General features: G+C 33.8%; 2 protein-coding genes across 5 annotated transcripts; one reads left to right on the top strand and one right to left on the bottom strand.

Moving 5' to 3' along the window:
- Positions 1–423: 423 nt before the first annotated feature.
- Positions 424–14,949, bottom strand: LOC126809503 (18S rRNA aminocarboxypropyltransferase). 4 transcript variants are annotated; one of them, XM_050534124.2, is made up of 7 exons: positions 14,828–14,949; positions 8,376–8,514; positions 7,085–7,298; positions 4,336–4,529; positions 3,662–3,838; positions 2,595–2,661; positions 424–1,828 (listed from the first exon to the last, which is right to left on the bottom strand). In XM_050534124.2, the coding sequence occupies exons 2-7, from the start codon at positions 8,506–8,508 to the stop codon at positions 1,462–1,464; spliced, it is 1,152 nt and encodes a 383-aa protein (XP_050390081.1). In that variant the 5' UTR covers positions 8,509–8,514; positions 14,828–14,949; the 3' UTR covers positions 424–1,461. The 4 variants fall into 4 exon arrangements, with proteins under 4 accessions (XP_050390081.1, XP_050390080.1, XP_050390082.1 ...); XM_050534123.2 differs by having other exon boundaries at positions 14,710–14,926; XM_050534125.2 differs by lacking the exon at positions 14,828–14,949 and adding an exon at positions 12,342–12,402.
- On the top strand, positions 14,949–26,134 carry LOC126809502 (leukocyte receptor cluster member 8 homolog). The gene is made up of 16 exons (XM_050534121.2): positions 14,949–15,063; positions 16,466–16,741; positions 16,931–16,979; positions 17,818–17,923; positions 18,468–18,669; positions 19,012–19,062; positions 19,525–19,668; positions 19,858–20,124; positions 20,336–20,485; positions 20,853–20,979; positions 21,198–21,287; positions 21,469–21,603; positions 21,826–21,894; positions 22,064–22,193; positions 22,391–22,598; positions 22,857–26,134. The coding sequence occupies exons 1-16, from the start codon at positions 15,032–15,034 to the stop codon at positions 23,014–23,016; spliced, it is 2,196 nt and encodes a 731-aa protein (XP_050390078.1). The 5' UTR covers positions 14,949–15,031; the 3' UTR covers positions 23,017–26,134.
- The last annotated feature ends 925 nt before the right edge of the window (positions 26,135–27,059 follow it).

Raw genomic sequence — 27,059 nt, 5'->3', positions numbered from 1 at the left:
TAAGAATTATCAACACGTCCGTTTGTTGAAATTTGTTCGACGGGCCACATTTAAACCCTTTGTGGGCTGATAAGGTCGCATGTTTCACACCCCTGCTCTAGACCATCCAATGGCCGAGATTTAAATGGATTGAAACACTATCGCCATAATTTAATTTAACAAGCAGTTGCCATACAAGATACGCCCACATTTTGCAAGGGATGGGCAGATAACATTGCTAAAAATAAAAGCGATTTTTCGCAAAATCGGGGGACATAATTCATGAAGCACATTGTGGATGGAAAGACGTCCAAATGGATAGGGGCGACGGATATATCCATCCACATGAAAATGTGGGCATATAAAAATGGTGAAAAGAGGCAGAGTCTCGATTAACAAGTATTGTTACTACAATAATAACCAATCCATACAGTAATTTCAATGGAATTTTCAATATATTTATTTTGAATTATCTATTTTTAAACTGTTAGAGCAAGAACGGCCAGCTTGATCTAAATCTTACATAATGCATTTTTAAAGTGTAAAGTATTATGTCCCCACTAGCCCTAAACACGCTTTCAGAAATATGCCATCAGATGATCGCGGGGTGACTATCCTATTAAACAGAACAAAACAACACGATAGATTGAAAATTCTTCAGCAACCCCCCCACCCGAGGTAGATCTATTAAAGGGATGCAACTCCAAAAATTGATATATTGCATTTGGTTAAAATGTAAGGTGCTCCACACAGCCAAAGTTTGGCTCTAATAAAAGTTAACTTATTAATGGAGATGTGTTTTCAAGTGATTACACGTCAGTGATGCAGCACATGCATTATCATCACTAGCTGTGTATAGATGCACTATCTTCGGCTTGGCATGAACAGGATCAATATCATAACTACACATGGCCCCCAAACAATAAAATAACTGTATTAACACACATACCAATCACGTGTGGAGTACGGTAAGAGAGAAATGGGGTTTAATGTCCACTTGACACAAACTAGTTCATTTTGGAACTAATAAATGGTTCAATTTTTTTTTTCAATAATTTGCTTGCGCGTAGTGGTCTTTAGCAGTGGGAGGAAACAGATGAAAACCCAAAGAGAAACAGCTCCAAATGCTATTTAGCCATTGGGTAAGATAGAAAATGACAGGATACAGAGTCTGTATTACAGACTATGCATATGCCACGATGATCCAGGCTTACTAGTAAACCTTTGAAAGTCAATCATGTATATCTAATAAACCAATTTCGTTTGATATTATAATTCAATAGTGTGATCTGAATTTCTTGTGCCTTCCAGATGAGCAATGATAGAATAAGAAATATCCTTGACACAAGAAATATCAATGACACACTCTTGATAATAGAGACTAATTGGTTTACGATTATACATCATTTCTGTATGGCACTGAATAATCTTCTATCATTTGAAATCCAAACAGAGTTAAATAAAAGCACACAAATATTTTTCTCAGCTTGTATCTTTAATACAACTAGATAAATCTGTTTTTAACTGTAATTGTTCTGAAAGTTTATCACTACTGTCTTTAGTTTGTTTTAATAAATTATTAACATCTAGATCTAATATATTTTCATCGTCATCTTCCTCATCATCTGTTTTTAACTGTTCTGAAAGTTTATCTCTATTGTCTATAGTTTGTTTTAATAAATTATTCACATCTAGATCTAATAGATTTTCATCCGCATCTTCCTCATCATCTGTTTCCTCATCATCAGTATCATCTTTACAGATATCACGCTTTTTATTTTTGTCACTAATGTGTAAGTCCTCCTCTTCACTATCATCACTATCTTCATCTGAACTTGAATCTGAAGAACTGAAATCAGATGATAAAAAGATAGAAATAGGTTTAACCATGCATTGAACTTGGAATATCATATGGTATAAGTGAGAGAGAAATGGGGTTTAACATCCACCTGACACAGGGTTCAATTTTATTTCAATAATTCACATGTGCATAGGGGTCTTTAGCAGTGGGAGGAAACTGGAGGACCGGGGAATCGAAACCACGCCAGTTGACTCAATGACAGTCCTTGTGATGCACTGCTAACCATTCGGCCATTCATCCCCCACCCCACCCCCCATAAGGTATGTCTTATCTTTCACACAAGGCACTTGAACTTGGAGAAAATAAGAGAATCTTAAGAGTTCCCAGTCCTTGTCATGTGTAACTGTGGTATCGAAGTTGCATAAGTGGCAGACATATGAGTCACTTTAAGCTACATGTACCCGAATCAGGGCATAGAACTCATGGCCTGTATTGATAACAGATCTATGATAACAATTCACTTTAAAAGATATCACCTTCTTTTCTTTGAAAGCTATTAGTATTTGTGAGATTAGTATTTGAGACTATATATGCAGCTTATAGATAATAAATTCAAATGTCTAGTCCAGTTGATAATAAGACTATTTGTTAGTTGATAATTTGATTAAAGGTAACAGAAAAGTTAGATACTATATTCAACTGTAAACATATAAATATCTCTTGGCTATGGACTATTATCTATAAAATTATGTCATCTCTAGAGCATAGATGTTGTAAGTTATGCTGTAACTAACTATATGCTATACAAACCTACCTAGATATAGGAAAATCCCTTCTGTTGGGGTTATAATGTTCTAATCCAAGATCTGAAGACATCATAGCTGTAAATTTAATTTTAGTTTAACATTAATTCCGTTAGGTTTATTCATTGTAAGTATAGCAAATAAATAATAACATTGAAAGTTAAACCCTCTACTACTGGCAACATTGGCAACAATTAACTTGGACAATCAGGATCATATAAACATAAACAGATTCAACAGTATTGTAAAGAAATTTAATGCGTGGAAAAAAATCACTTGTGTCAGTTATGGGCTATTGCTAGTCTCATATTTCCTTTATTATACATTCACTACACTCCAATAAACCTGTCACCTAGAGAATCTATAAACTGATAGTTTTTCTTTCAGTAGCTAAACAATCTATACAGATTTAAAAAGAGATCTTCTGTGTCTTCATACAATTGTGGCTTCAAGAGAAATGAAATGACATGGGGTTTAACGTCCTACTGTTCTGCTCCTAAACTGGGCAAATGAAGACAGGCATACGCCATACAGTGTGCTATGAGGGAAATTTTGCCCAGGAAGCGGCGCTACGGCCTACTCTTATATCGAATTCCAACTGCCAAGGGATCTTTTACATGCACGCCAATGTGTACATGGGACCTCGGTTTTCCGTACCATCCGAACGACTAGACAGCTGTCCTTGTCAGGCCCTACCTCCGTTCTGCATCACTGACAAGGGGAAACCACGCTGGAAAATCAGGATGAACTTTCTCGGCCAATGCAGGGATCGAACACCCAACCTCCAGGCTAGCGAGCCAGCGTCTTACCCACTTAGCCACCGTGATCACCTGCCTTCAAGAGTGCTCAAAACTCAACATACTGGATATTAATTGTGGCTCTAGCAGAAGATCTATTGTTGTTTCAGCAGATTTCTGGTGGGAAAGATAATAATTGTGCCTCTAGTTGAAGTTTTCAACAACTGTGGTTTCAGTAGAAGCTCTCCCCGGTAAGATAATAATATCCAGTAGAAATTTGTGAGGGAAAGCTGTTCCTACAGATAACATTAAAATATGAATGTATAAAAACACAAACTTACAACTGTCTTCTTCCTTTTGTTCACTTGTTAACTTATTCAGATAAATTTGTTGAGCTGCCACAACTTCTTGACCACTACTACAACTAGCATAAATATCTAACAATTCTCGATTTAACTTATAAAATTCTCCACCCCACTTAAACTTCTTCAGCAAAATTTTACCTAACTCTTTAAACCCTAAAATCAATAAAAGTTATTGAGTTGTTATAATTCTAATACAATGAAATGAAATTTGATCGTTTGTCTGTTATCGCTCGTTACTTGAGTCAGTTGTATAGAAGGATAACTCGTGTTTGTCATGTTTGGCGTCACTTCCCGTTTCTTCAAGTGCTTGTTACACATCTCCCGTAGCAATAATCTTTGTGTTAAAATTATATTTGGAATGTATTTAACCAGTTCTATCACATATGTAATAATGACTGACAACAATATCGTCCTTTAAGTTTGACATCTTTGAACAACAAAAACTTCTGTTAGGCTAATTAAAAACAAATTGGCAGACAGCATTAACCCATGCTGGATGATATCTGTCATTGCTTAAAAGCTAAAGTCTATAGTCTATGAACATCAAACAAGTATTAGCAGTGATAAAAAGTCCAGGCTCTAGCCAGTCAACTAATCTTTTCAGTCCTTGACACCTTTAGTAGACAGAGATTCTTTTTGAAGAAACATACCAGTAATATAAAATGCAGCAGCATATGCCTCTACACATGACAATTTACATGGTCTACCATAATTAACTGGATTTGTTGCAACTAGATATGGCAACAAGCGGGCATTGGATCCTTTCATTTTTGCTAATGGTGTTTCTTGCAATTTAGCCCAGGAACAGTCAATGACAGCCACACCCCTGTCAGCAATGATTTCTCTGAAGATATAGTTTACATTAATACAAATTAAACTAAACAAGCCAACAGTGAGGCTGATGTCCCCCGCCGAAATAGGAAAATAATTAGAGGACACATATAAATTTATCACAAATTATCTTTTACAAAGTATGGAACAATCAAACAGTATATCTTTACTTATAGTCTAAGCATACAATGTTTTTGATGGAATAATTATAGCATATTAAGGGGAAAACATGCTCTATGCCTACAGATCTAGAGTTTGGTTGTATCAACGGGTCTATTTTCCATCTTGCTGCAAGTTGTGCAAAGTTCACTGTTTTCTTTCTGTCATTAAATGTCAATTCATTATTGCATACTACATATTTAATTAATTTATAATAGTTTCTTTTTCAATTTGTTTTTTCCATTTATTTGTTTATTTACCTTGCCTATATTCATTGTATTGGATTGTATTGGAATTGCTCAATTGATGCTTTTATCAATACCTGGTTATAATATTATGACATGTAATGTGGCAAGTTGAGTCGGGACATGTAGGCTATAATGTAACCTAAATGTATACATAAGTGGATTTCGTTTCATTTTTTTCGAAAATATTGTACAGATAAAAGAGGAGGAATTACAGGGGTAATACATTGGAAAGCTTCTTCAAGAACTAAAGCATAAACTATATAAACGAGCTTATAAAAAGGAAAAGTTTGTATAAAGACGTTTCGTTTGCACAACTGGGTGATGATAAATCACGTTTTGTCTTTCTAGCAGACGACACCGTTTTACGGCTCTGCTTACCCTAAGCGGAAAATGCTCATCTTCGAACTCCATCAAGGCATTGACCTAATCAACACATACACCAAGTTTGAACATTCTAGCTCAATTAGGAAGAGAGTTATCGTGCCCCAAAGTATCAACCAATCAAATTGCTTATCTCTGCTTACCCTAAGCGGAAAATGCTCATCTTCGAACTAGGCGGGGGACAATCAAAGTAGGAGAGTTATTGTTTTCCAAAGTCTCGACCAATCAAATTGCGTATCGCTCTGCTTACCCTGAGCAGAAAATGCTCATTATCAAACTTAGTCAAGGTATTACTGTAATGAAACTATACACCAAGTTTCATCAATCTCACTTAATTAGAACTAAAGTTATCGTGTCCCAAAGCATCAACCAATCAAATTGCTTATCTCTGCTTACCCTAAGCGGAAAATGCTCATCTTCGAACTCCATCAAGGCATTGACCTAATCAACACATACACTAAGTTTGAACATTCTATCTCAATTAGGAAGAGAGTTATCGTGCCCCAAAGTATCAACCAATCAAATTGCTTATCTCTGCTTACCCTAAGCGGAAAATGCTCATCTTCGAACTCCATCAAGGCATTGACCTAATAAACACATACACCAAGTTTGAACATTCTAGCTCAATTAGGAAGAGAGTTATCGTGTCCCAAAGCATCAACCAATCAAATTGCTTATCTCTGCTTACCCTAAGCGGAAAATGCTCATCTTCGAACTCCATCAAGGCATTGACCTAATCAACACATACACCAAGTTTGAACATTCTAGCCCAATTAGGAAGAGAGTTATTGTGTCCCAAAAAGTGTGACGGACAGACAGACGGACAGACAGACGGACGAACCCATTTTAATAGTCCCCTGCTTTCTTCGAAAGGCGGGGGACAAATAATGCAAATAGTCCTACTAAAAAATTTCTAACCACGATTTTAGTGAATGGTTATTTAATGTTGTATTCAACATTTCATAAATTTAGCAGCTGTCAAGAATGCAATTTGTGTGGTGTTTACCACCACCTTTCAAATCGTATCAATTTACATCATACAAGCTAAACAAAACAAAATATTGTGATTCAATTTTTTTTTAATTCAATGAGCAGCCATTAAAGATGGGTTCCCGCGTACAACCTGGGTGATTTAATGGTATATATGGACTAAAAACATATTCAAACTAATTAATTTGTAATAACTTTGCTTCAAATCCTTCTCAAAAATTGTAATTGCGAAGGAATGTCCTGCTATAAAAATTCGATCAAACCAGGTCATGTTTACGTCACGTGACTTACCTCTCTTGGAAGTCAGAGGAGAATTCATTGCATACATAAGACGATGTTGTCTTTAATCGCTTACTATTTATTACAAATATCGAATCCTAATTAAATTCTCGGATTATCCACTACCCACGTCTTTTTCCGTGATTTTTATCTCAGGAAGTGTTGTACGTAAAACTCTTCATAAAGTTTATCAACTTGTACATCAAGCGCTCAATGATCGCGTGTGACCTTTGACATCACACGTGCAGAAATTCCTAATCGTTAGGCTGTTGATTAGGGGAACCCTTACATTTTTGTCCTGTATACGCTCCATGAGTGTTTTTTGGGGAATCCAGTATTTTTCTAGTAAGATAGGATATCTCTACTTTCCATACATACCAAAATTACCATACTTTTATTGGAAATAACCACCCGATAAATACTTTTCTGGGAACCCATCTTTAAGTTACAGCCATAAATACTGAATTTTAAATCATGCCTGGTAAAGAAGATTTTTAATTTATAATTTTACCTATCTTCAGGTGATAAACATTTTGTGCCAACAGGTGTTAAAATTAAACCATTAAACCGTTTGTTGGTTTTTAAGTTGCGAACATAACCCAATCGGATCAGCTTTCTTCCTGTACATTTTTTGGGATCACAATGTTCAAAATCCCACATAGCAAGAGGACATGGAAACTTTTCTGGGGACCAAAATGCTGCTCCACTTTCGCCATTTTCTTCATCTGAAATGTTAAACACACATTATGCAAGAGCTAAATCTGTCTATAGCAGGTCATTCTTGAGGCCTGAAATATTATCTAAAATATTAATCAGACATTAATTAACTTATCCAGACCATAATCAACTCTTGATGTCATAGCTTGCCTGCGATGTTTATTGGATTAGGTTCTAATTTGCTGTTCGACTTCCATTCATAATTTAATCATGAAATGGATAATCAAGAATATGTTTTTCATCGTACCGATGATGATCGAGGCTAGGCCGAAAATTCAATCGCTAAAATCTTGGTTCAGGGTGGATCAATTTGACTGAAATTTTCAGCAAATTCCTTTTTGTTATCTAGTTTTTAACTATTATAGTGAGAACTGCCAGCTCTTTATCTAATCTCCCATAATGTATCTTTAATATATTGAAATATAAGAGAAACTTTGATGAGAGTACTGCTGTGTTGTCTGAGCTTCAGCTGATTCTACAAGGTTAAAGATCCATTATGTAAGATTTAGATAAAGAGCTGACCATTTTTGTCATAATTGTTTAAAAATAGACAAAGAAAAATGAATATACATGTATTGAAAATTTCAGTTTAATTACCTTATTCTGAGCAAGGTTAATCAGTTTTTATTGTTTTCACAATATATTTTTGTGAAGTACCATTGTTACGGTAATAACAAAAGTCATGATATCCATTTTCAAATTAAATTATTCAATGGCTATCGTATTTCAACTGGAAGTTGATTATGGGCTTATGTGAATAAATGTCTAATTAATAATTTATATGACATTTGAGGCCAAACGAAAGACCTGCAATATGCAGATTTAACTCTTACATAAAGCATCTTCAAATTAGATTAACACACAAAGTTTTCTTGTGTATATTTGTAAAACATCCTTAAGCAATTAGCTCATCCCCTCCTGTTTTTGACTGGCTTTTATTTTAGGGAGTTCCTGAACTAATATGCTTAAAGAGAATAATCAGATCCAGTATTACAGTCATTTTGATGGCATTTAATCTTAAATCTATTGCTTTCTTTACCATTGCCATTATTGTTGCTGATATGACAATATGTTTCATGTTTTACTTGTTAATACTGTTGAAATGTCTTCATTAAATTTTTCTTCATCAAATTTATTCTCTCTAGCTTGATGTCTGTCTCTTTTAGTTGTCTTCTTTGGTCCATTATTATGATGTCCATATGTTTTGTGTCTTCCCATTATAAACTGCAATTGAAACAGTAACTGATTTTGGATGAGGAACAAGTTCTAGAGGGGGCACAAAAAGCAAATATCCCAGCTACATGGTCTAGTAATCACACACAATAGGCCTTATTGCTAATAATGGTCACCCTTCCCACCTCATCTGGTCTTTATCTAGGTACAATCTACATCTATATAATTTAGTGTACACTCAAACAATTTTAAATACCCCCATATATACACACACACACTAATTATTGGAGGCTCCAGGCTTCCGCTCAGTCTGCTACTCACTTAATCCACTATGTGTGCCTCAGTAGCTACGAGATGTGTTTGTTTTTAGCTATGAATGATTGAAGCCCTTTGATTTCACCATACAAACTCACTTTAATTATCAACGTGTGTAAGTCTAAGTGTAATGTCTCAAAAATAACATAATTTTATTCCAGTAATAGTATGGCTATTAATGTAGTTACAAAACGCTGTGAGCATTATTGTTTAGTAGGCAAACTAGTTGGTGACATGTTTCACTTTTGTGTGAGACAGTCTGTCTAAATTGCATACTTTTGAGTTTTCGACTCAATAAAAATTAATATCAAATCATATGCCAAGTCAGGTAATTATAACTATAGGTAGCCTATCTTATGTTAGTTAGGGGCAGGGGCTAAATACCACGCTGCAAAATACCACGCTCGCCTTACTGCTTCTATAGAAATGAAACGTGGTACGCTGTTTCTGTACCACTTACTATTTAATTATAGGGATTTTACATTATATAACGCTAATTTTGCAAATTATGTTGATCATTTAATCAATCTTGGTGTTTTTATAGGCCATATTTATACTTTATCTTTAAATAAATTATAATATAGATAGCCGATCGGTCGGTTGATGCATACGGTTAATAATACAGTGTAACCGTTATTATACCGAATTTAAAAAGACCATACGTTGCACATTGGAATATTAGATAGGCGTAGATATGAAACAAAACGTGGCAGGTAAAAATTAACGTGATATAATAAAGAAAGAACCATAAATTGCTATTTAAAAAAAAAATGATGTAATAGAATCCGGGCTGCGATAGCCGTACCACGCTTACTTGTGCTATATACAAACGGAAAATGGTACGTGACTTCGGTACCACGTCTTTTTTATTTATACTATAGGCACTTTACATTATTTGTAGCAAAATTTGCAAATTGTGTTGATTATTTATCCCATTTTGATGTTTTTATATGCCATATTTACACTTTATGTTAAAATTAATTATAATACAGATAACCAATCGGTCGATTAATGATCATACGGTTAATAATACTGTGTAAAAGTTATTATACTATACCCTTACGTGGTATATTGGAAATGAAATGAAATTGGGTTTAGTTTAACGTCCTACTGTTCTGCTACGACGACTTGGCTAATGAAGACTGGCATACGTCATGTAGTGTTCTGTGAGGGAAATGTTACCCGGGCAGCGGCACTATGGCCTACTCTTATATCGAATTCCAACTGCCAAGGGATCTTTTACGTGCACGCCAATGTATACACGGGACCTCGGTTTTTAGTCCCACCCGAACGACTAGACAGCTGTCCTTATCAGGTCCTCCGTTCTACACCGCTGACTAGGGGAAACCATGTCGGAAAATCCCGATGAACTTTCTCGGTCAATGCAGGAATCGAACTAGCTACGAGAACGTAGCTAAAAACGTTGAGATATGCTGATGTGCTTGTTTTTTTTGAAACACGGAGGGTTGAGAGATGAGGTTTGTTATCTAGGATTGAACAAGCGACCTCCAAGCTAGCGAGCGAGCGTCTCAACCACTTAGATATGAAACAAAACGTGGTATATAAAAAATTGCGAGGATGATACGAAATTGTAATGAGTTGATAAGTAAATAAAACGTGGTATAATTAAATCCGAGGCTGAGATAACCGTACCACGCTCGCGTTATTGCTTCTATAAAAACGAAACGTGGTACGCGACTTTGGCTCATTTTGCAAATTATGTTGATTATTTAATCCATTTTGAAGTTTTTATAGGCCATATTTACACTTTATGTTAAAATAAATTACATGACAGATAGTCGATTGTTCAGTTAATAATCATATGGTTAATAATACTTGTACTGTGTAAAAGTTATTTTACTATACCCTACTTAAACAGACCCTAAGTGGTATATTGGGCTATTGGCTAGATATGAAACAAAACGTGGCAGGTAAAAACTTGGTATCGAATTCTATATATTATGGTTTTTTGTACCGATGTCGCGTACCACGTTCTGTTTATATAGAACCAGTAAGGCGAGCGTGGTACGATTATCTCATCCCCGGATTCTATTGTACCACCTTTTTTCAACTATTAACTCATGGTACTCTCGTATTATCCACATATTTTATCATACCCCCTTTTCACCTGCCACGTTTTGTTTCATATCTACCGAATATACCACGTAGGACCTTTTAAAATGTGGTACAGTGTGTGGCCTGTAAAGACTAAAAGACATCAAAATGGATTAAATAATCAATATAATTTGCAAAATAAGCCAAAGTCGCATACAACGTTTCGTTTGCATAGAAGTAGTAAGGCAGCGTGGTACTATTATCGGTACTGTTATCTCAGCCTCGGATACTATTGTAGTCTATCACGTTAATATATAGACTTCGATAATGATCGAGATAACCGTACCACGTCTGACTTACTGCTTCAATACAACTGAAACGTGGTATACTCGCAGTTATCTCTTATACCACGATTTTTGTACCGAAGTCGCGTACCACGTTGTACTTTCGCATCATCCTCATATTTTATTATACATGTACCATGTTTTTACCTGTTACGTTACCAAAGCCGCGTACCACGTTTCCGTTGTATACAAGCAGTAAGGTGAGCGTGGTACGGTTATCTCAGCCCCGGATTGTATTATACCACTTTTTTTAAACCATCAACTCATGGTACTTTATAGGGCATATACTGTACCCATTTTAAAAGGTCCTACGTGGTATATTGGGTAGATATGAAACAAAACGTGGCAGGTGAAAAGGAGGTATGATAAAATATGTGGATAATACGAGAGTACCATGAGTTAATAGTTGAAAAAAGGTAGTACAATAGAATCCGGGGGTGAGATAATCGTACCACGCTCGCCTTACTGGTTCTATATAAACGGTACGTGGTACGCGGCATTGGTACAAAAACCATAATAATATAGAATTCGATACTGATCGAGATAACCGTACCACACCGCCTTACTGCTTCTATACAACTGAAACGTGGTATTATTGATTAAATAATAAACATAATTTGCTAAAGTCGCGTACCACGTTTCGTTTGTATAGAAGCAGTAAGCGAACGTGGTACTGTTATCTCAGCCTTGGATTCTACTGTACAACGTTTTTTTTTACTTATCAACTCATTGCACTTTCGTATCATCCTATTTTATTGTACCACGTTTTTATCTGCTACGGTTTATTGTTTCATATCTACCCAATAGTGCAATATACCACGTAGGGCCTTTTTAAATGGGTTACAATAAATTTTACACCGTACCTAAATAGCGATTATTTTAACCGACCGATCGACGGTCTGAATTAGATTATATTAAACATTAAGTGTAAATATCATCTATAAATAGAATAAAACATCGAAATTCATTAAATAATTAATGTAATTTGCAAAATTAGCTTTTAATCATGTAAAATCACAAAAAATTATAAAGTACGTGGTACCAAAAACTCGTACCACGTTACATTGTATAGGGACGAGCGTCGTATTTAGCCACTGCCTTAGTTAGGTGTTGAGGAAACTGAATAAATGACTTGACAGTTTTAGCTCAGTTAATAAAAGGTACATGGTATCATAATGTGATGAATCCCGACAAGCTGAAGAAGAATCTTTACTCAAGTCTCTGAGCTTTCAGTGCTTAACTGGACCCGCTGTTGTGTGAAGTTGTTTAGTAAAGCCAGGTCTATGATTACTACTAATTTAATTACTACTGTCTGATTCATCGTAAATTTTAAACGGATTTCTTCGATTATGAACAAACTACTTTACGTTGGTTATTATAAACTTACCTGTGTGTTTGTAATGAACTCCCGTTCGATAAAATCCATTGCACAACTAATTATCACAACGATGAAAACAAGTTCTCTCTTGAAAAATTGAAATATCACAAACTTTTCCCAGAGAAAAATACCAATATGGAAGATGGTTACGTCACTCTGCGGAAGATATCATTTCGTATTAGGGGTGACAGCATAGGAAATTCAAGTACAATTACGACAAGAATCCATGACCACTCGGACCAAAGACCACTCGGTTCAAGACCAGTCGGACCAACTGATAGACCACTCAGCCCAAACAAATAGACTACTCGGACCATACAAAAAGACTATTCGGACCCAACAGAAAGACCACTCGGACCAATAATAAAATGTTGTTTTAATAAATTGATAATTGCGTTTGTTTTAATATAATTACTCGAACCAATAATAAAGTGTTATTTTAATAAATTGATAATTGTGTTTATTTTAATATGACTACTCGAACCAATAATAAAGTGTTATTTGAATAAATTGATAATTGTGTGTGTTTTAATATGACTACTCGAACTAATAATAACGTGTTGTTTGAATAAATTGATAATTGTATTCCAAATCGCAAAATATCGAGAACCACACTTGTAGTCACGTTTAAAAAGGGGCATATAAACGTCCGGTCTTCGTATTATTATGTGCTGTTTATATTAACGCATCAAGGATCAAGGGCGGATAACTTGAAAACGTGTCTCCACCCACCCCACCCCCATATATAGTAACCCAGGGGTTAGTGGGGTAGAACGGAATGAAACCACTGGGGATACCGCGAATGTGGAAAAAGTAAAATTAGGCTATCAGACAAGAACAGTATACCCGTATATGTAGAAACTGTCAAAAGTCTGGACATGAGTCTCATTGCAAGAGTAAAGAAAAATTAGATTGATATTTTTTTTGGCACCATTATTAATTAATTTTAAAACTAATCGTTGATTTATTTTCTGTACACAAAATTGAACCAAACAACTCTAAATATAAGAATTCCGTATAAGAATTATTTGCTTCTTTGGATTGTGATTTAATAATAAATAAATAGCATATTGTCTAGCCTTATAATATAATTTAATTGGTCCGACTGGTCTTGTTTTGGTCCGACTGGTCTTAGTCCGAGTAGTCTTTGGTCCGAGTGGTCTGAATACCTACGACAATTGGCATTGAGTTTGAGCGTTCGCACACATAATTACCCGCATTCCTGTATTTAGTTACCGTCTTTTACATTCTAGTAAAATCTCTGCAAATTTTATAGCTTTACTTTTTGAAATATTTTGTTCTAATTATTTGATTAGCGACTCAGATGGGATTATTTACTTTTGAACACACATGCCGCACAAACACAACTATACATTCGTTTTACGGGCTTTATCACACTTCGGTCAAAACTGTCGAATCGAGAATTAATGTTCCGCTTCTTACGGGGTCATACGGGCTTAGTAGCATTATATACCCACCCGGGCACCCAATACGGCAATAGACACGCTGAGGGCTGCCGCAACACGCTTAAAGATGTTACTGAAGCGGTTATTATTCTATCGAAAGAATGCGTATAAAATTAAAAATACACTCAGAGAATTCGGAGGTAAGCTTCATGATCCTTGTTAAATTATTTATAACATAAAGAAGATAGGATATTTATAGTTTATTCATGACTTTATTTTTACGAGTATCCGTGCAATCAGTGATATTTTAATTGTGAAGAAAATTTGATAGACTGGCGATCAATGGTTTCCATATAAATCTCCTATGTAATTGCCTTCAATTGATATTTTTCGTCGCCCAAACCCATATACGATCAAAATAATCGCGCTGTCAAACTATCTTTCAATGTTAACCAACCCCCGCAACAGGTATATTGGATTCGACCATTACGTCACGAAGACATTGTTGACATCGACTCGGTCGAAATTACAAGTAAATTTTCAAATTTTTCAAGAGAGAAATTGTTCTCATCGTTGTGATAATTAGTTGTGCAATGGATTTTATCGAACGGGAGTTCATTACAAACACACAGGTACGTTTATAATAACCAAAGTTAAGTAGTTTGTTCATAATCGAAGAAATCCGTTTAAAATTTACGATGAATCAGACAGTAGTATGAATTGAATGATTATGAAAATATTTTCTCACCCATCAGTATCACAGTGACAGCCGACAGTTCAAAAATTGAAAAGTTTTTAGATTCACACCTCTGATCTTATATTGTGTGTTACGTCATAAACTTAATTAGATCTGTAATATAACTCACATTGGATTGTTACGGCTCACGTGTGAGTTTAAATAGCCTTATTATTATAACATTAGCTTCCATGTACCAACTTGCTTTCAATACGCAAGCTCAGTTACTTATCGCATTGAACTATGGGAGAGTAAATTCAGGGATTTCTGGGTAATCATCATAGCCAAAGAAATTGTAGGCGAAAAGAAATTGAAGCGCAGTAAAAGTCGAGAAATGGCTTCCTTTGCTTACGAAGCAGCCACATGGTAAGAATATTTCTACATGGTTACATAATGCTTAGATCCAAGAAACCTTTTTTACTGTAGTTATTTTCATTGTCTCTACAGCCAACCTGAAAGAAGTGGTAGCAATTGCCATGAAACAAAATTAAAGAAAAATGCAAATGGCCGCCAAAACAAAAGGATTGCGTGCCGTTAGTAATGACAGATTTGTCCATAGAGACAAATAATTTATGTAGGATGAGATTACTGTTAAACCAATGTTTTCCGTGAAAGTAGAGAGGTCTTGAGATTATTATTGAGTAGTTTTTGAAAGGGAAGGTTAGGTTTCAACGTGTGTGATTATTGATTTTCAATTGATTTGGTGAGTTGGTCTAGCTTAGCTTAGTTAGTAGCTAGGAAAAAAATGCTGATTGGATGAAAAACGTTGTTTAGCAAAACCTATTTATGCAGCTATTTTTAGAGTTAAATTAAAGATGTATCGCAGTCTACTTTCTAGTATTAATCCTACTTAATTAATATCAGATCTTTGCCCCCAGACTACTACTAGTTAAAGGTTAAAGTAGCTAATTCAATATCATCCAAAATCTTCAACAGTAAAAACACAAATTATTTGTCAATTTAAACCAACATTGATGTTGTGATCTTACAGGGAAAAGATGGACTTCTGATATCCAATATTTAAGACAAAATATACATTTTACCATTGGTGCACGAATCATGTACAAAAATGTGTTTCGGCGCCATTTCATTTAGAACAAGGGACTCAAAGAACGAGGCTAGACATATTCCACAAGTCATGTCAAATGGTGACGTCATATACTTATCTGGAGAGCACACACAATAAATACTATCGGTGTAGACTGGAATAACCAGATGCTAGAGATGGGCAATCAATTGAATCCTTGTTGAAAATAAAATCGGCCCAGTCATTTTTACTGGGCAACTTTTTACTGGGCAACTTTTTACTGCTAAATGGTTGTGTGTTAGTCTCTGAACCCCTGAATGATGTAAAGGAACATTTTAGTGGGAAAATAAGACCTTGCTTACCTCGCTAGCTTCAGTATGTGCAACACAACTCTAGAGGCTAAAATTAATATCTGATTGACTTTAAATTTATACACAGTGTTTAAGGTCATGAGATAGAGAAATTACTGCCAGAGTTATGACCTTTGATCACTTTGTAAAATCTTGTGGATGCTCTAGGGGCTCAAGTTAATATCTGATTTATACACAGTGTTGAAGGTTGTGACAAAAGAGAAAATATGCGACCCTGGTTGACTGTCCGAACAACTTAGGTGCTATGGGTGTATGTTTCGTTGCCTGGCAACCTATCTTTTATTACAATTTTTGGCCTATATTTACAATTACAACTTATTTCATGATAGTGATATATCAGTAATCCAATTTTTGTGTTCTGTTTTTATAGGGCACAACAATTTAACCGTACCAGTGATTCAGAAAATAAAAGACCTGAATGGGAACATGCAAGGAAAGCCTTAGAGGCAATGGGAGCCTCAAATACTAGTCCACTTAAAAGTAATAAAAGCCGACCTGATGATCCAATCAAAGCATCCATAAATAACATTGCTCAACCACCACCTCCTCCACCCCCTCCTCAAGAAATGGACAATCGAACACCAAATTTTTTCAACAATCAACCCTTTCCAAGAATGTTCCCACCACGTCAGCAATACCCTTATCCGTAAGTACAGGTATCTTATAAAACAGATTTTGTGAAATTGATGAGCAGAACGCATCAGTCCCTTTCGGCATGGCTTAACTGATTTTGATAAGAATTGCAACAGAGTAGATTTTGGAAGTTATTTTTTCTATTTTTGCAAGGTTGGTTGAAATATATATATATGTAAATATAGACTATTATTTTTTCAAGATATGGAAATGGTTTTAGAAATGGACCATATGGACAGAACAATCAAGAGGTAACTAAGTAATATTTTATCTTATGGATCCATTGCAATTTCGAGTGTCTAGAGGTTTCATTTACACTTAACCTCTAGATTCTTCTAAGTGGCTTTACTTCAAGTGGGTTCCTCCTGAATCTTTGGCAGATCAAATACCCACAAGCTGAAAGGCGCCTGTCGGTAAATTCCAAACACACTGACAAGCAATGACTTTCCAGTAAAACATGTTTATCCAAAGTCACATCCACCAAAACCTAACACCATGTTGAGATAAGTTGACCAAAATATATAGTCTTAAAATTTTTAGTTGAAACAATCTATAATTTTATATAAATGTTTTTGGACAATGTCAATAATTACAATAACAAAGTCCGTGATTGAAAATAAATGAAAAGTAGATAAATTTTGATCGTATGGAATCCTGTGTTCCAACTTTGAAATTTGCCAGAGTTCAACAAGGTCATTTCCTGTTTAATGCTTTGCAGTGGATTGTCAGTGTTGAAATTTTGGAATCTCATTAAATCAACAGTAAAAAAAAGATTTTGTGTGAACTTAATGGACTGGATATATAAGTTTAATGTGTTAGCAATGCAGATAACTGAAATTTGTGAATTTTGCTGTCAGCTGAAAGAAGTAAACCAGTTATCAACTTTTGCACAGAGCTTTTGACTGTTCAGATATTAGATGTTACGTCGTCAGAATACCAAAGAGTAACATCTAACTATTCTAACTTGATTAGTTTTTCATATAACAACTTCTTGTGTTTGAGTTCTACTTTACATGTAAGTTAAAACTATCTGGAACAAAGTATTATTGATTTTACTATTGACACAACATTATTCCTGTCACTTTTCAGAATAATTTCAATAATGACTTTCAAGTTCAGCAGTGTCCTCCAGTGATGCAGAGGTATCCTAACCAAGGAAATAATATGCAGTTCAATAACAATCAACAGAGAAAACGTAAGATAATCTTTGTAGATTTTAGAAAATGTTTTTTTTAAAGAACTTGTTTGACTTAGTCTGTTGATTTTTAACATGACATGCTTTGCAAATATATCCGTTATTGTCCCCCACCATTTGTAGAAAGCAGGTAACTGAGAATGGATTTGTGTTGTCGCACTTTTTAAACACAATAACTCAGAGGTAGAATGTTAAAACTTAGTATAAGTGTTTATTAGGTGAATACAATGATGAGTAGAAATAGGCAATTTGAAGATTTTGATTGAACAAGACTTTGGAACACGATAACTCTGTAATTGTGGTATAATGTTTAAACTTGGTGTAGCTGTTCATTGATTGAGACTTTGGACCACAATAGAGTGAAGAAACCTGGCATATATTTTCATTATACTTTACAAAAAAAAAGAGCAAGGAATTAATAAAGGTCATCTATTTGTTTTGGGATTGAAGGGGGGGGGGGGGCATCAACCTGATTGTTGGTTTGTTTTAATACAGTTTTGAAGTATGATTAAGAATAATTAAACTAAATTTGTTTGATTTATAGAAGCCCCAGGTACAGGTGGTATCAGATTTCAAATACCTAAAAAGAACCAAGTTGCTCCAGTAAATACGATAGCACAGGCACCAATTGGACGACAACAGAAGCATTTTACAGCCCCTAATTATCAAAGTAGACCCCAACCTTTCAAACCAAATTCAACAGATACTGTACAAGCTGCAGCAAACTCAAATGAAACAAAATCTAGGTAAGTATCCAAATAAAAAATAGTACTACAAATTGGATATAGCATGATTTAGATTAGTTAGTTTATGACCACCAGAAATTCCTTGTTGTAGAGATTGCGTGAAACGACAATTTGGCAATTTATCAAATTCAAGACTGGGAAGAAATTCATTTTATAGCATGGTTAAGCTTATCTAATGTAAAGTCATTATTAAGTGTCATAGTGGAGATAACAAGGTGTCCTTGGATTACCATACAATAATGCTAAAGACCCTGCTCAAGAAAATGTAACATGTTAGTCCCATAACAACCGGGTTTGTGTTGCATGGATGGTAAATCTTAATCTTTCTCTCACTGTTTTCAGTGATGGTGGTATGTTTGGCTGTGCTGCAGGAGAATGGCCCCCAGCATTAAAGTATGTTAAATTTTTTTTTCAATTAAAGCTTCTGATCGTCTTTTGCAGTTTTCGGGCAATATTGACTTTTTCAATACTACTACAACACCGATGGTGTTCTCAAATTATTATTTACGATTTGATTAAGAGAAAACTGAACGGAATTAAAACATTTTTGGAGTGATATTCCGATTAGAGATCAAATTTCTACAATATTGTATAGTGTAAGGAATTCCAAAGGACTTTATAAGATCAAAAAGCTAGTTTATTGATACCCCATTATGAACATTTTTTAGGGATTTTTTTTTTATGAATGGGGGGTCTTTTTTATAATGAATCAAGGTTATTGGAACAACTTAAATATGCATAGACCTAGCATAGTTTTTCTAATGACCCCTTGCTTGTATGACTTAGAATTTGATATATGTAATCTAATATAGTAATAATTTGATAATGTACATGTATTTTAAAAATCATTTGCAGGCTTTATGTTCAAAAAGCATTCGCCACTTTCTCTCATGAAAGTCAGAAAGATCAGATAGAATCAATCTTAAAGGACAGGTTGACTCAAGCATTCAATTCTGGTGATGTATGGAAAATAGATTGGGCCAATGAGCCAATGCCAAGGTTTGTTGATGTTTCGTATTCTTTTAACATAAATCTTACAACTATAACTGTGGATAGAATTGGATCTTATACAGAATTTATGCTTTTAAAAGAAAATGTAACTGTTATTGTTTAACTACCATCTGTTCTGCTTAAAATGTACAATCTGAAAAGAAATATTATTAAAGCTATACTTATTTCATTATGTAGTATTGGTAATAACAAAGTTATGCGAAAGAGTAGATGGGGTGAAGGAGCAGCTGTTAACAAACCAATGAGAGGTCATGGAAGGGGTAACAATAGAGGAATGAATAAAAGTATATACAGTGGTGATCGTGTTCCAACATATAGACATTCCCGTTCTAGATCCTTCAGTTCTTCTAGCAGATCAAGATCACGTTCTTCATCACGCTCCAGATCTAGATCAAGATCACCATACAGGAGGAGATCACCAAGGAAATTAAATAAACGCAGAAGGTATTAAAAAAACCCATTACATTTAGATTTTAGACACTCGAAATACATTTGATAAAAGATTAACCATGGCATATATCTAAAAATGATCCATGCAAACTTGGTTTGATGAGTGTTTGAATACTATCATAAACAATATTGAATCTTAACATTGTTCATGATTTTAAATTGCCAATTTATGCCCTTGATAAAATGAGTTACTTTTGTTATCCAGTCCTAGTATAGATGGTGATAAGGATGTCCAGTCGTCAAAGAAACAGAGATTTATGAAACAGACAGGAGGGAAAGGAGCCAGAGGTCGAGGGGCTGGTCCTCAAGATAGAAATGTAAAAAAGAATATGCATGTAAAAAGTGGTTTAAAAGGGTAAGCTATTGCTTTTATACATGTATGGTTGGTTATTGGTGGTCTAATACCATCTTTCATTGATTTAAGTGTTGTGGGTTGATCCCATGCTTGTTACTGACTGGCGAGTAGAGTTGTCTGCCTAACCTTTCTACTAAAGACCCTTGTATTTAGAAGGATTATTTAAGCAAAAATGCTTTCACTGGACATTAAATCCCATTTCCTGCTCTATATTGTAACCCTGTGAGTGAGATATTGATTTAACAGGAGGATAATATAGTTAATTATAAAATGAGTAGTATTGTTCAAAAAGGATTTCCATTGATCAAGTACACATATCATTCTTTCAATTAATCTTTTATGTTTTCTTTTCTCCTTTTTTTTCCAGAATGAATTTCCATGATCCAGAGAAAGCTTTTAGGATGCAAAAACGGGCTGCACGATTTGGAAATCAATTAGAAAATGGCAGTAAAAAGCCTAAGCAAAGAATAACTATGGGTTTAAATACTTTTATTGTAAGTGTACACCTGTAAAATTAAATACAATAAATATGACTAGAGGTATTTGAATAATCTGAAAATTTTTAACATAAATTTAACATAATTTAACACTGTATAGATAAACATAAAATTTTCTCCAATCAAAACTTTTTTCTTCCGCATTATTCAAAGGGAAACTGTTATTTAACGCTTATTTTATTTTTGTAATTTATTAGTTTTTTTTTTAATTACAGAATTCGGATAGTAATGATGCTGATTTGTGTAGTTTTGATGTTGTTGGAACATGTCAAGACCTTGAAAAACAATATTTACGATTAACGAGTGTAAGTTTTTGAAGGATTCCCCACATTTAGAATGCAAACTACTGTGTAACTGTAACAAATATATAGCCTATCAGAATATTTAATTTTATCAACAAATGTGATCATTGTTAACTGAACGAAATATTGTAATGATTGCTGTAATTTGGAATGTATATAATAATCTAAGCTTTAATGTCTATAGGCACCTGATTCTAAAACCATCCGCCCAGTAGAAATATTAAGAAAATCCCTAATAATGGTTCAAAATAGATGGAAGGAAACTCACAATTACCATTTTGCCTGTGAACAACTTAAATCAATTAGACAAGATTTAACAGTAAGTAGAAAGTGGTAGTAAAGACATCTTTCATGCACTTAAATTGTCTATTGCTTGGATGAATACTTATGTAACATCAAAAAAAATTGGCTATATTCTCTACTTTTGTAATCTTTTTTGTCTTAAGGTGTATTAATAGAAATATGTGGCAATAAATTGACTGTTATTCAACATTATTAAAGTTGAAAATTTCTGTAATTGGTTTTTATTTTCATTTAAAAGGTCCAAGGTGTAAGAGATGCATTTACAGTAAAAGTATATGAAACACATGCTAGAATTGCTATGGAAAAGGTGAGTATCTAATTTTGTGCATTTTTAAATAGGACAAAGTACTATCAAATTGCTCAGAGCTTCTGGACATTTATTGTAGTTTGTGGTGTAACTGATTTAGATTATCTATTTTGATGCAGGTAATAAGAAATGCAACTTAATTTATTTGAATCACCACTCTTCTTTTTAGGCTGATCATGAGGAATTTAACCAATGTCAGACACAGCTCAAATTATTATATCAAGAAGGAATAGAGGGCAATAAAGTAGAATTTACAGCATATAGAATATTATATTATATATTTACATCTAATTCTTTAGGTAAGTTTGTTATAGGTAATGTTATTTTTGATTCACTTAACAATTAAACACCATTTTCAGTACATATGTATTTATAACTCCCGTTGAAAGAAACAGTTTTTCTGGTATTTTATGTTGAGTAATTACACATGGTAATGTATTTATTAAATTAAGTTGCAAGCAGTGTAATATATATAATTAATTGCTTTTTATTTCAGATATGACAACAGCATTATCGTTGTTGTCAGCCTCAGATCATGAAGATGAGTGTATCAAGCATGCTTTGAAAGTCAGATCTTCCTGGGCGTGTAACAATTATCACAATTTCTTTAAACTCTATCTCAGTGCACCTAAGATGTCAGCATATTTAATGGATTGGTTTGTAGAACGGGTGCGAAAAACAGCAATTAAGGCAATAGTAAAATCGTACGTATACAGGGTTATAATTATTTACACTCTTTTCATAAGTTAAGAAAATAATATACTTAACTTTTTTTTTCATTTTCACTCACTGTTATTGGTAAGTATTTGAAGATGATGAATTTATTGTTGTCATATCAACATAAAAATTGTTTGATTTCTTACAAAAATATTTGTGATATTCTATAATATACATGTTTAATGTTTTTCATTTTCTTTTTCATTTATTCCACTTGTGCTGGCTGCATTGTTTGTGTTGTGTAGGTATCGACCACTAATATCATTAGATTTTGTCAAGAGGGAGTTAGGATTCTCGGATATGGACCAATGTATTGAGTTTCTGCAAGAGAAAGGTGCCACTTTCAATGCTGATAAATCTAAATTAGACTGTAAATCATGCAATGCTGCTATTCAAGCGCTGTGATGTAGCAGTTAATTTGATCGTCGTAGAATGCAAGCATTTGTGTATTAAAGCGTGATAAGTTTTTAGGAAGGTCATTATAATGTCTGGTTCAGAGGTTGTCAGATTGCGTGTTTGTTTCTACAAAGCGTATGAGTTCAGTAATTGTTGACAAAGATGACAGATGAAGAAGACAGGTTATCTCGAAGCGTATATTTGATCCTCATTTTGCGCATTATTAAACGTAAGTGTTCCAGTACCATCAAGTCTGAGGAGTGATGAAATAAGGGAGAAGATGGAAGAATAGATAGGGTAATAGATGTTGACCATACTGCGCATTATTAAACGTAAGTGTTCCAGTACCAGTAAGTCTGAGGAGTGATGAAATAAAGAGAGAAGATGGAAGAATACATAGGGTCATTAGGGTAATAGATGTTGAGCATACTGTCATCAGTCCACGCTGTTATGAAGTACCACCAGGTTTGCCATTATAAATCACGATGTTAATATGTAAGTTAGTATTCTCAAATAGGTGAGGCAAGAATATCAACATCATGAGATATAAGATTAAGCAGATGAAAAAATGACAAATGAGCAAGTTATCCCGTGATCAATTTTAGTACCAAACCAGTCTCTATTCCCATCATTACAGAGCGAGTGAGATGTAATTATTGAAGGTTTCCAGTTTGCTTTTCATTTGTCTTTTTCATTGTATGTTCCTATCCAATTTTGACGACGAGGGGAATCCTATCTACAATTTTCTGCTTCTATTATAGTCTTTTGTCTGGGATGCTGATGATGTAATCATTGCCGATTAAAATTTTGATTCTAGTCATTCTTTTGGATCATGACGACCAATGATTTTGTCTTCAACCCTAGATTTAAAAGTAAGCCTAAGATTTAAGCTGCTATTCTTATACCAGATCATAGAGTATTTTGGTCATCTTTCTTCATGATGTCTAGATGAATTCCTAAGAGTAAGAATTAGTCCAGTAATACCCTGATGCCATGAGCCTTTAAATACAATGCAAATTTGAAGTCGAATTTCCTTATTTACTCGAGATATAATTATTCATTCATATTGTAAGCCCAGATGTTAATGCCAGGTGTCCAAGTTTAAGCTTTCCAAGTTCCAGTATTAACATATTTGCAAGCTGTAGATAATCCATTGGTCTACATACAGTAGCAAGCTCCAATTCAAGTTGGCTTCTGTCAATTTTCTGACTGGGGTCAAAATAATTTATCAGAAGAAACCACCTTATTGAGGTCCAAATTCTCACCCATTTCAATAGATGTGAAGATACCACCTTTTCTGTCCCAACCTTTCACGATTGATCCAGATTCTTATCCGAAATCATATTCCAGAAGAAAGAAGTCACTGTGTTAATGAACTTTTTTTCAATCATAGAGAAGTAAATTTTACGTTGCAGATAAGAACTGAATTTAAAATAATATCGCAGGAATAAACTGTTATTGTGTAATGGTGTGTGTTGTAAAGAATTTAGACTGAACTTGTTCTACTTCTGTAGTTGTCTGTGTGGAGTGTTTGTTGACTCATCAAAACTTGTTATAAAGTGCTGTGATGAATACCATAAAGACTTGTGCATATAGATGTGTATATAGTGATGATCCTGTGCTGTTTTCACATATCAGACACTCCTAATCTTTTCTTTTTCAGGTCCACTAATAGAATTTATTTTTCAGAGAATGGTTAAAGAGAGATGTTATGAGATGGTATTTAAATTACATTGACTACAGCAAGCTGATATTTTTTAAAAAATTGTATCTCTCTTAAAAGTTTCTATACAATATTCTCTGAAAAATTTAGAATATGAAATTAATTAAATTTAACTAAAATTTTAGCAAATATTTCTGAAAGTATGTACATTACAATTAGCTTAAAAATTAATTTTCTTTTTGGAGATGCTTGATTGATTAATTTCCCAAAATCTGACGATATAAAATACCCATGACCCCTTTATGTAATAACATGTACCATTTTTCTTTACTTTTTTTTTTTTTAACTACAAAATGGGAATAATTATACAAAAATCAAACAGACATCCCCTCAAAGAAATTGTTAGAAATGATTTGCTCAGTTTGGACCATAATTCTAATTGATACATACAGTAAATTTTCTTTTAGTACATTGTACTATTTTGTACTTTCATGTCTATAAATTACATATTTTAAAGCTTCTCTAATAAATATACATTTCCTGCCCCTTAAAATTTCCATAAATATGAGGATATAAAATACCCATGACCCCTTTATGTAATAACATGTACCATTTTTCTTTTTTTTTTTTTTTTTTACTAATTGCAAAAGGGGAATAATTATAGAAAATCAAACAGACATCCCCTCAAAGAAATTGTTAGAAATGATTTGCTCAGTTTGAAACATAATTCTACTTAATACATACAGTTAATTTTCTTTTAGTACATTGTACTATTTTGTACTTTCATGTCAATAAATTAAATGGTTTAAAGCTTCCCTACGAAATTTAGATTTCCTGCCCCTTAAAATACATAAAATAAGTTATAGGTACATATTCTTCATTAATAAGAGTTGGTATGTCTTAATAGTTTTTTTTTAAAGATTAATCACTAATGTTTAACCATTCATTCATTTCCATTTTCCAAAATTCTATCTTGAACTTGAAATTTCACAAATTGCAAGGTTATGCAACGTTTACCTGTAGGTATATGATTTTACTAATATGATCTATTAGTAATTTTATATATTTATCTGTATACATGTTTTAGGGGTTGCATAATTAATTGCACTGATAAACTGGGTGGTGGTATATGGTTCTTTTCAGTCGAATAGGGTAAGGTTTATTGAATAGAGCTATTTCCGTAATGGGTTAGTAATACGGTATTCATGCCTAGTGGTTGATAACTATTTTGAACATTTGGAGAGATTACAATGCAGTCATTGTAATTAAAACAAAAAAACAAAAAACAAAAAACCTCCACAAACCCATCCGTTTTTCAAACTAAATTATATATATTATGCTTTATACATAACTCTATACATACATCATGTTTCTTAAACGTTTAATATAGAATGTATAAATAGATTTATAGAAGAAAGGTAAAAAAAAAAAAAAAAAGTAATCTATTAATAAAAATTAAAAAGATATTGTTTTTATGTTTTTTCTTCCCATTTGGAAAAATGTATGGACGGTGGGAAGGCCAATATTGGTGAATGAACAACGTAGTTTTACTAACAATGGAAAAAGCAAGTGAGGACAGCCATAATAATAACTTTTCTCAATAATTATAGTAATAATTTTTGGGGGTAGGCAATGAGGAATCCGGTGTGACAGTTTGAATTGTTTCCCGGTGTGTGTTTGCCCCTGGGCACTTGCGCATGTCCGAAACTGTTGTTAGCGTGAACAACGAAACTATATGTTGTGAGATGGTTCCTGATCACTGATCATTTCAGGAAAAAGTATTACGTATTTGGTTATCGTGATTAGCTATTGTTTTCGTAATAGTTACACGATCAACGGATTTAAGTTGATTGGCTTGAAACTAACACTTCTGTCGTTCGTGATTTGTTGCCGTTGTGTTTTTCTTTAGTGATTACGTTACACTTTTTGAGGGTTAACTATGTTTTAATAATTAAAAATCTTACAGATTAAATATTGGGATTTCTCTGTATCATTGTTATTTTAATTTTGTACTTCTTATTAAAAATTTGTACAACTTTACTCATATTAGGGGTTTCGGGTCACGTGACTTTAGCGAGAAATCTAACGGTCAGCGGCTGAAATACATTCCACTTCAAAATAAGATTCTGAATTACTATTTTATTTAAATGCATTACTAGCAAATGTATTGTAATAGTTTAATATCAATCTTAATGTCTGGAAAGATTTGGGCTAAAAAGACATCGAAATGTAAGCGAAAATATCGTTTTTTTTTACGGGAGACGCTTTAGAATATAAATTCTAAATTTGCATTAAAATATAGTAGTTACCAAAGTCAATTTGTATTTCTACTTTTTATCGAAATAAACAAACAATAGAAACTCACACCCTCTCCTATAGTAATTCTGTA

The sequence above is a fragment of the Patella vulgata genome, chromosome 2 (assembly GCF_932274485.2).
Source record: "Patella vulgata chromosome 2, xgPatVulg1.2, whole genome shotgun sequence".
NCBI classification, from domain to species: domain Eukaryota; kingdom Metazoa; phylum Mollusca; class Gastropoda; family Patellidae; genus Patella; species Patella vulgata.
The sequence above is the reverse complement of the archived record's forward strand: the minus strand, read 5'-3'. Positions and strand labels throughout refer to the sequence as shown.

Bases quoted from the DNA above. Each gene is read 5' to 3' on its own strand.
- LOC126809503 (XM_050534124.2), bottom strand. From the start codon at position 8,508: ATGGGAAGACACAAAACATATGGACATCATAATAATGGACCAAAGAAG. The intron at 4,530-7,084 runs GTAAAATTATAA...CTATATCTTCAG, and splicing joins TGTTTATCACCTGAAGATAG to AGAAATCATTGCTGACAGGG. The intron at 2,662-3,661 runs GTAAGTTTGTGT...TTAAATTTACAG, and splicing joins ACAAAAGGAAGAAGACAGTT to CTATGATGTCTTCAGATCTT.
- LOC126809502 (XM_050534121.2), top strand. From the start codon at position 15,032: ATGGCTTCCTTTGCTTACGAAGCAGCCACATG. The intron at 20,980-21,197 runs GTAAGTGTACAC...TTTTAATTACAG, and splicing joins TGGGTTTAAATACTTTTATT to AATTCGGATAGTAATGATGC. The intron at 21,288-21,468 runs GTAAGTTTTTGA...TAATGTCTATAG, and splicing joins AATATTTACGATTAACGAGT to GCACCTGATTCTAAAACCAT.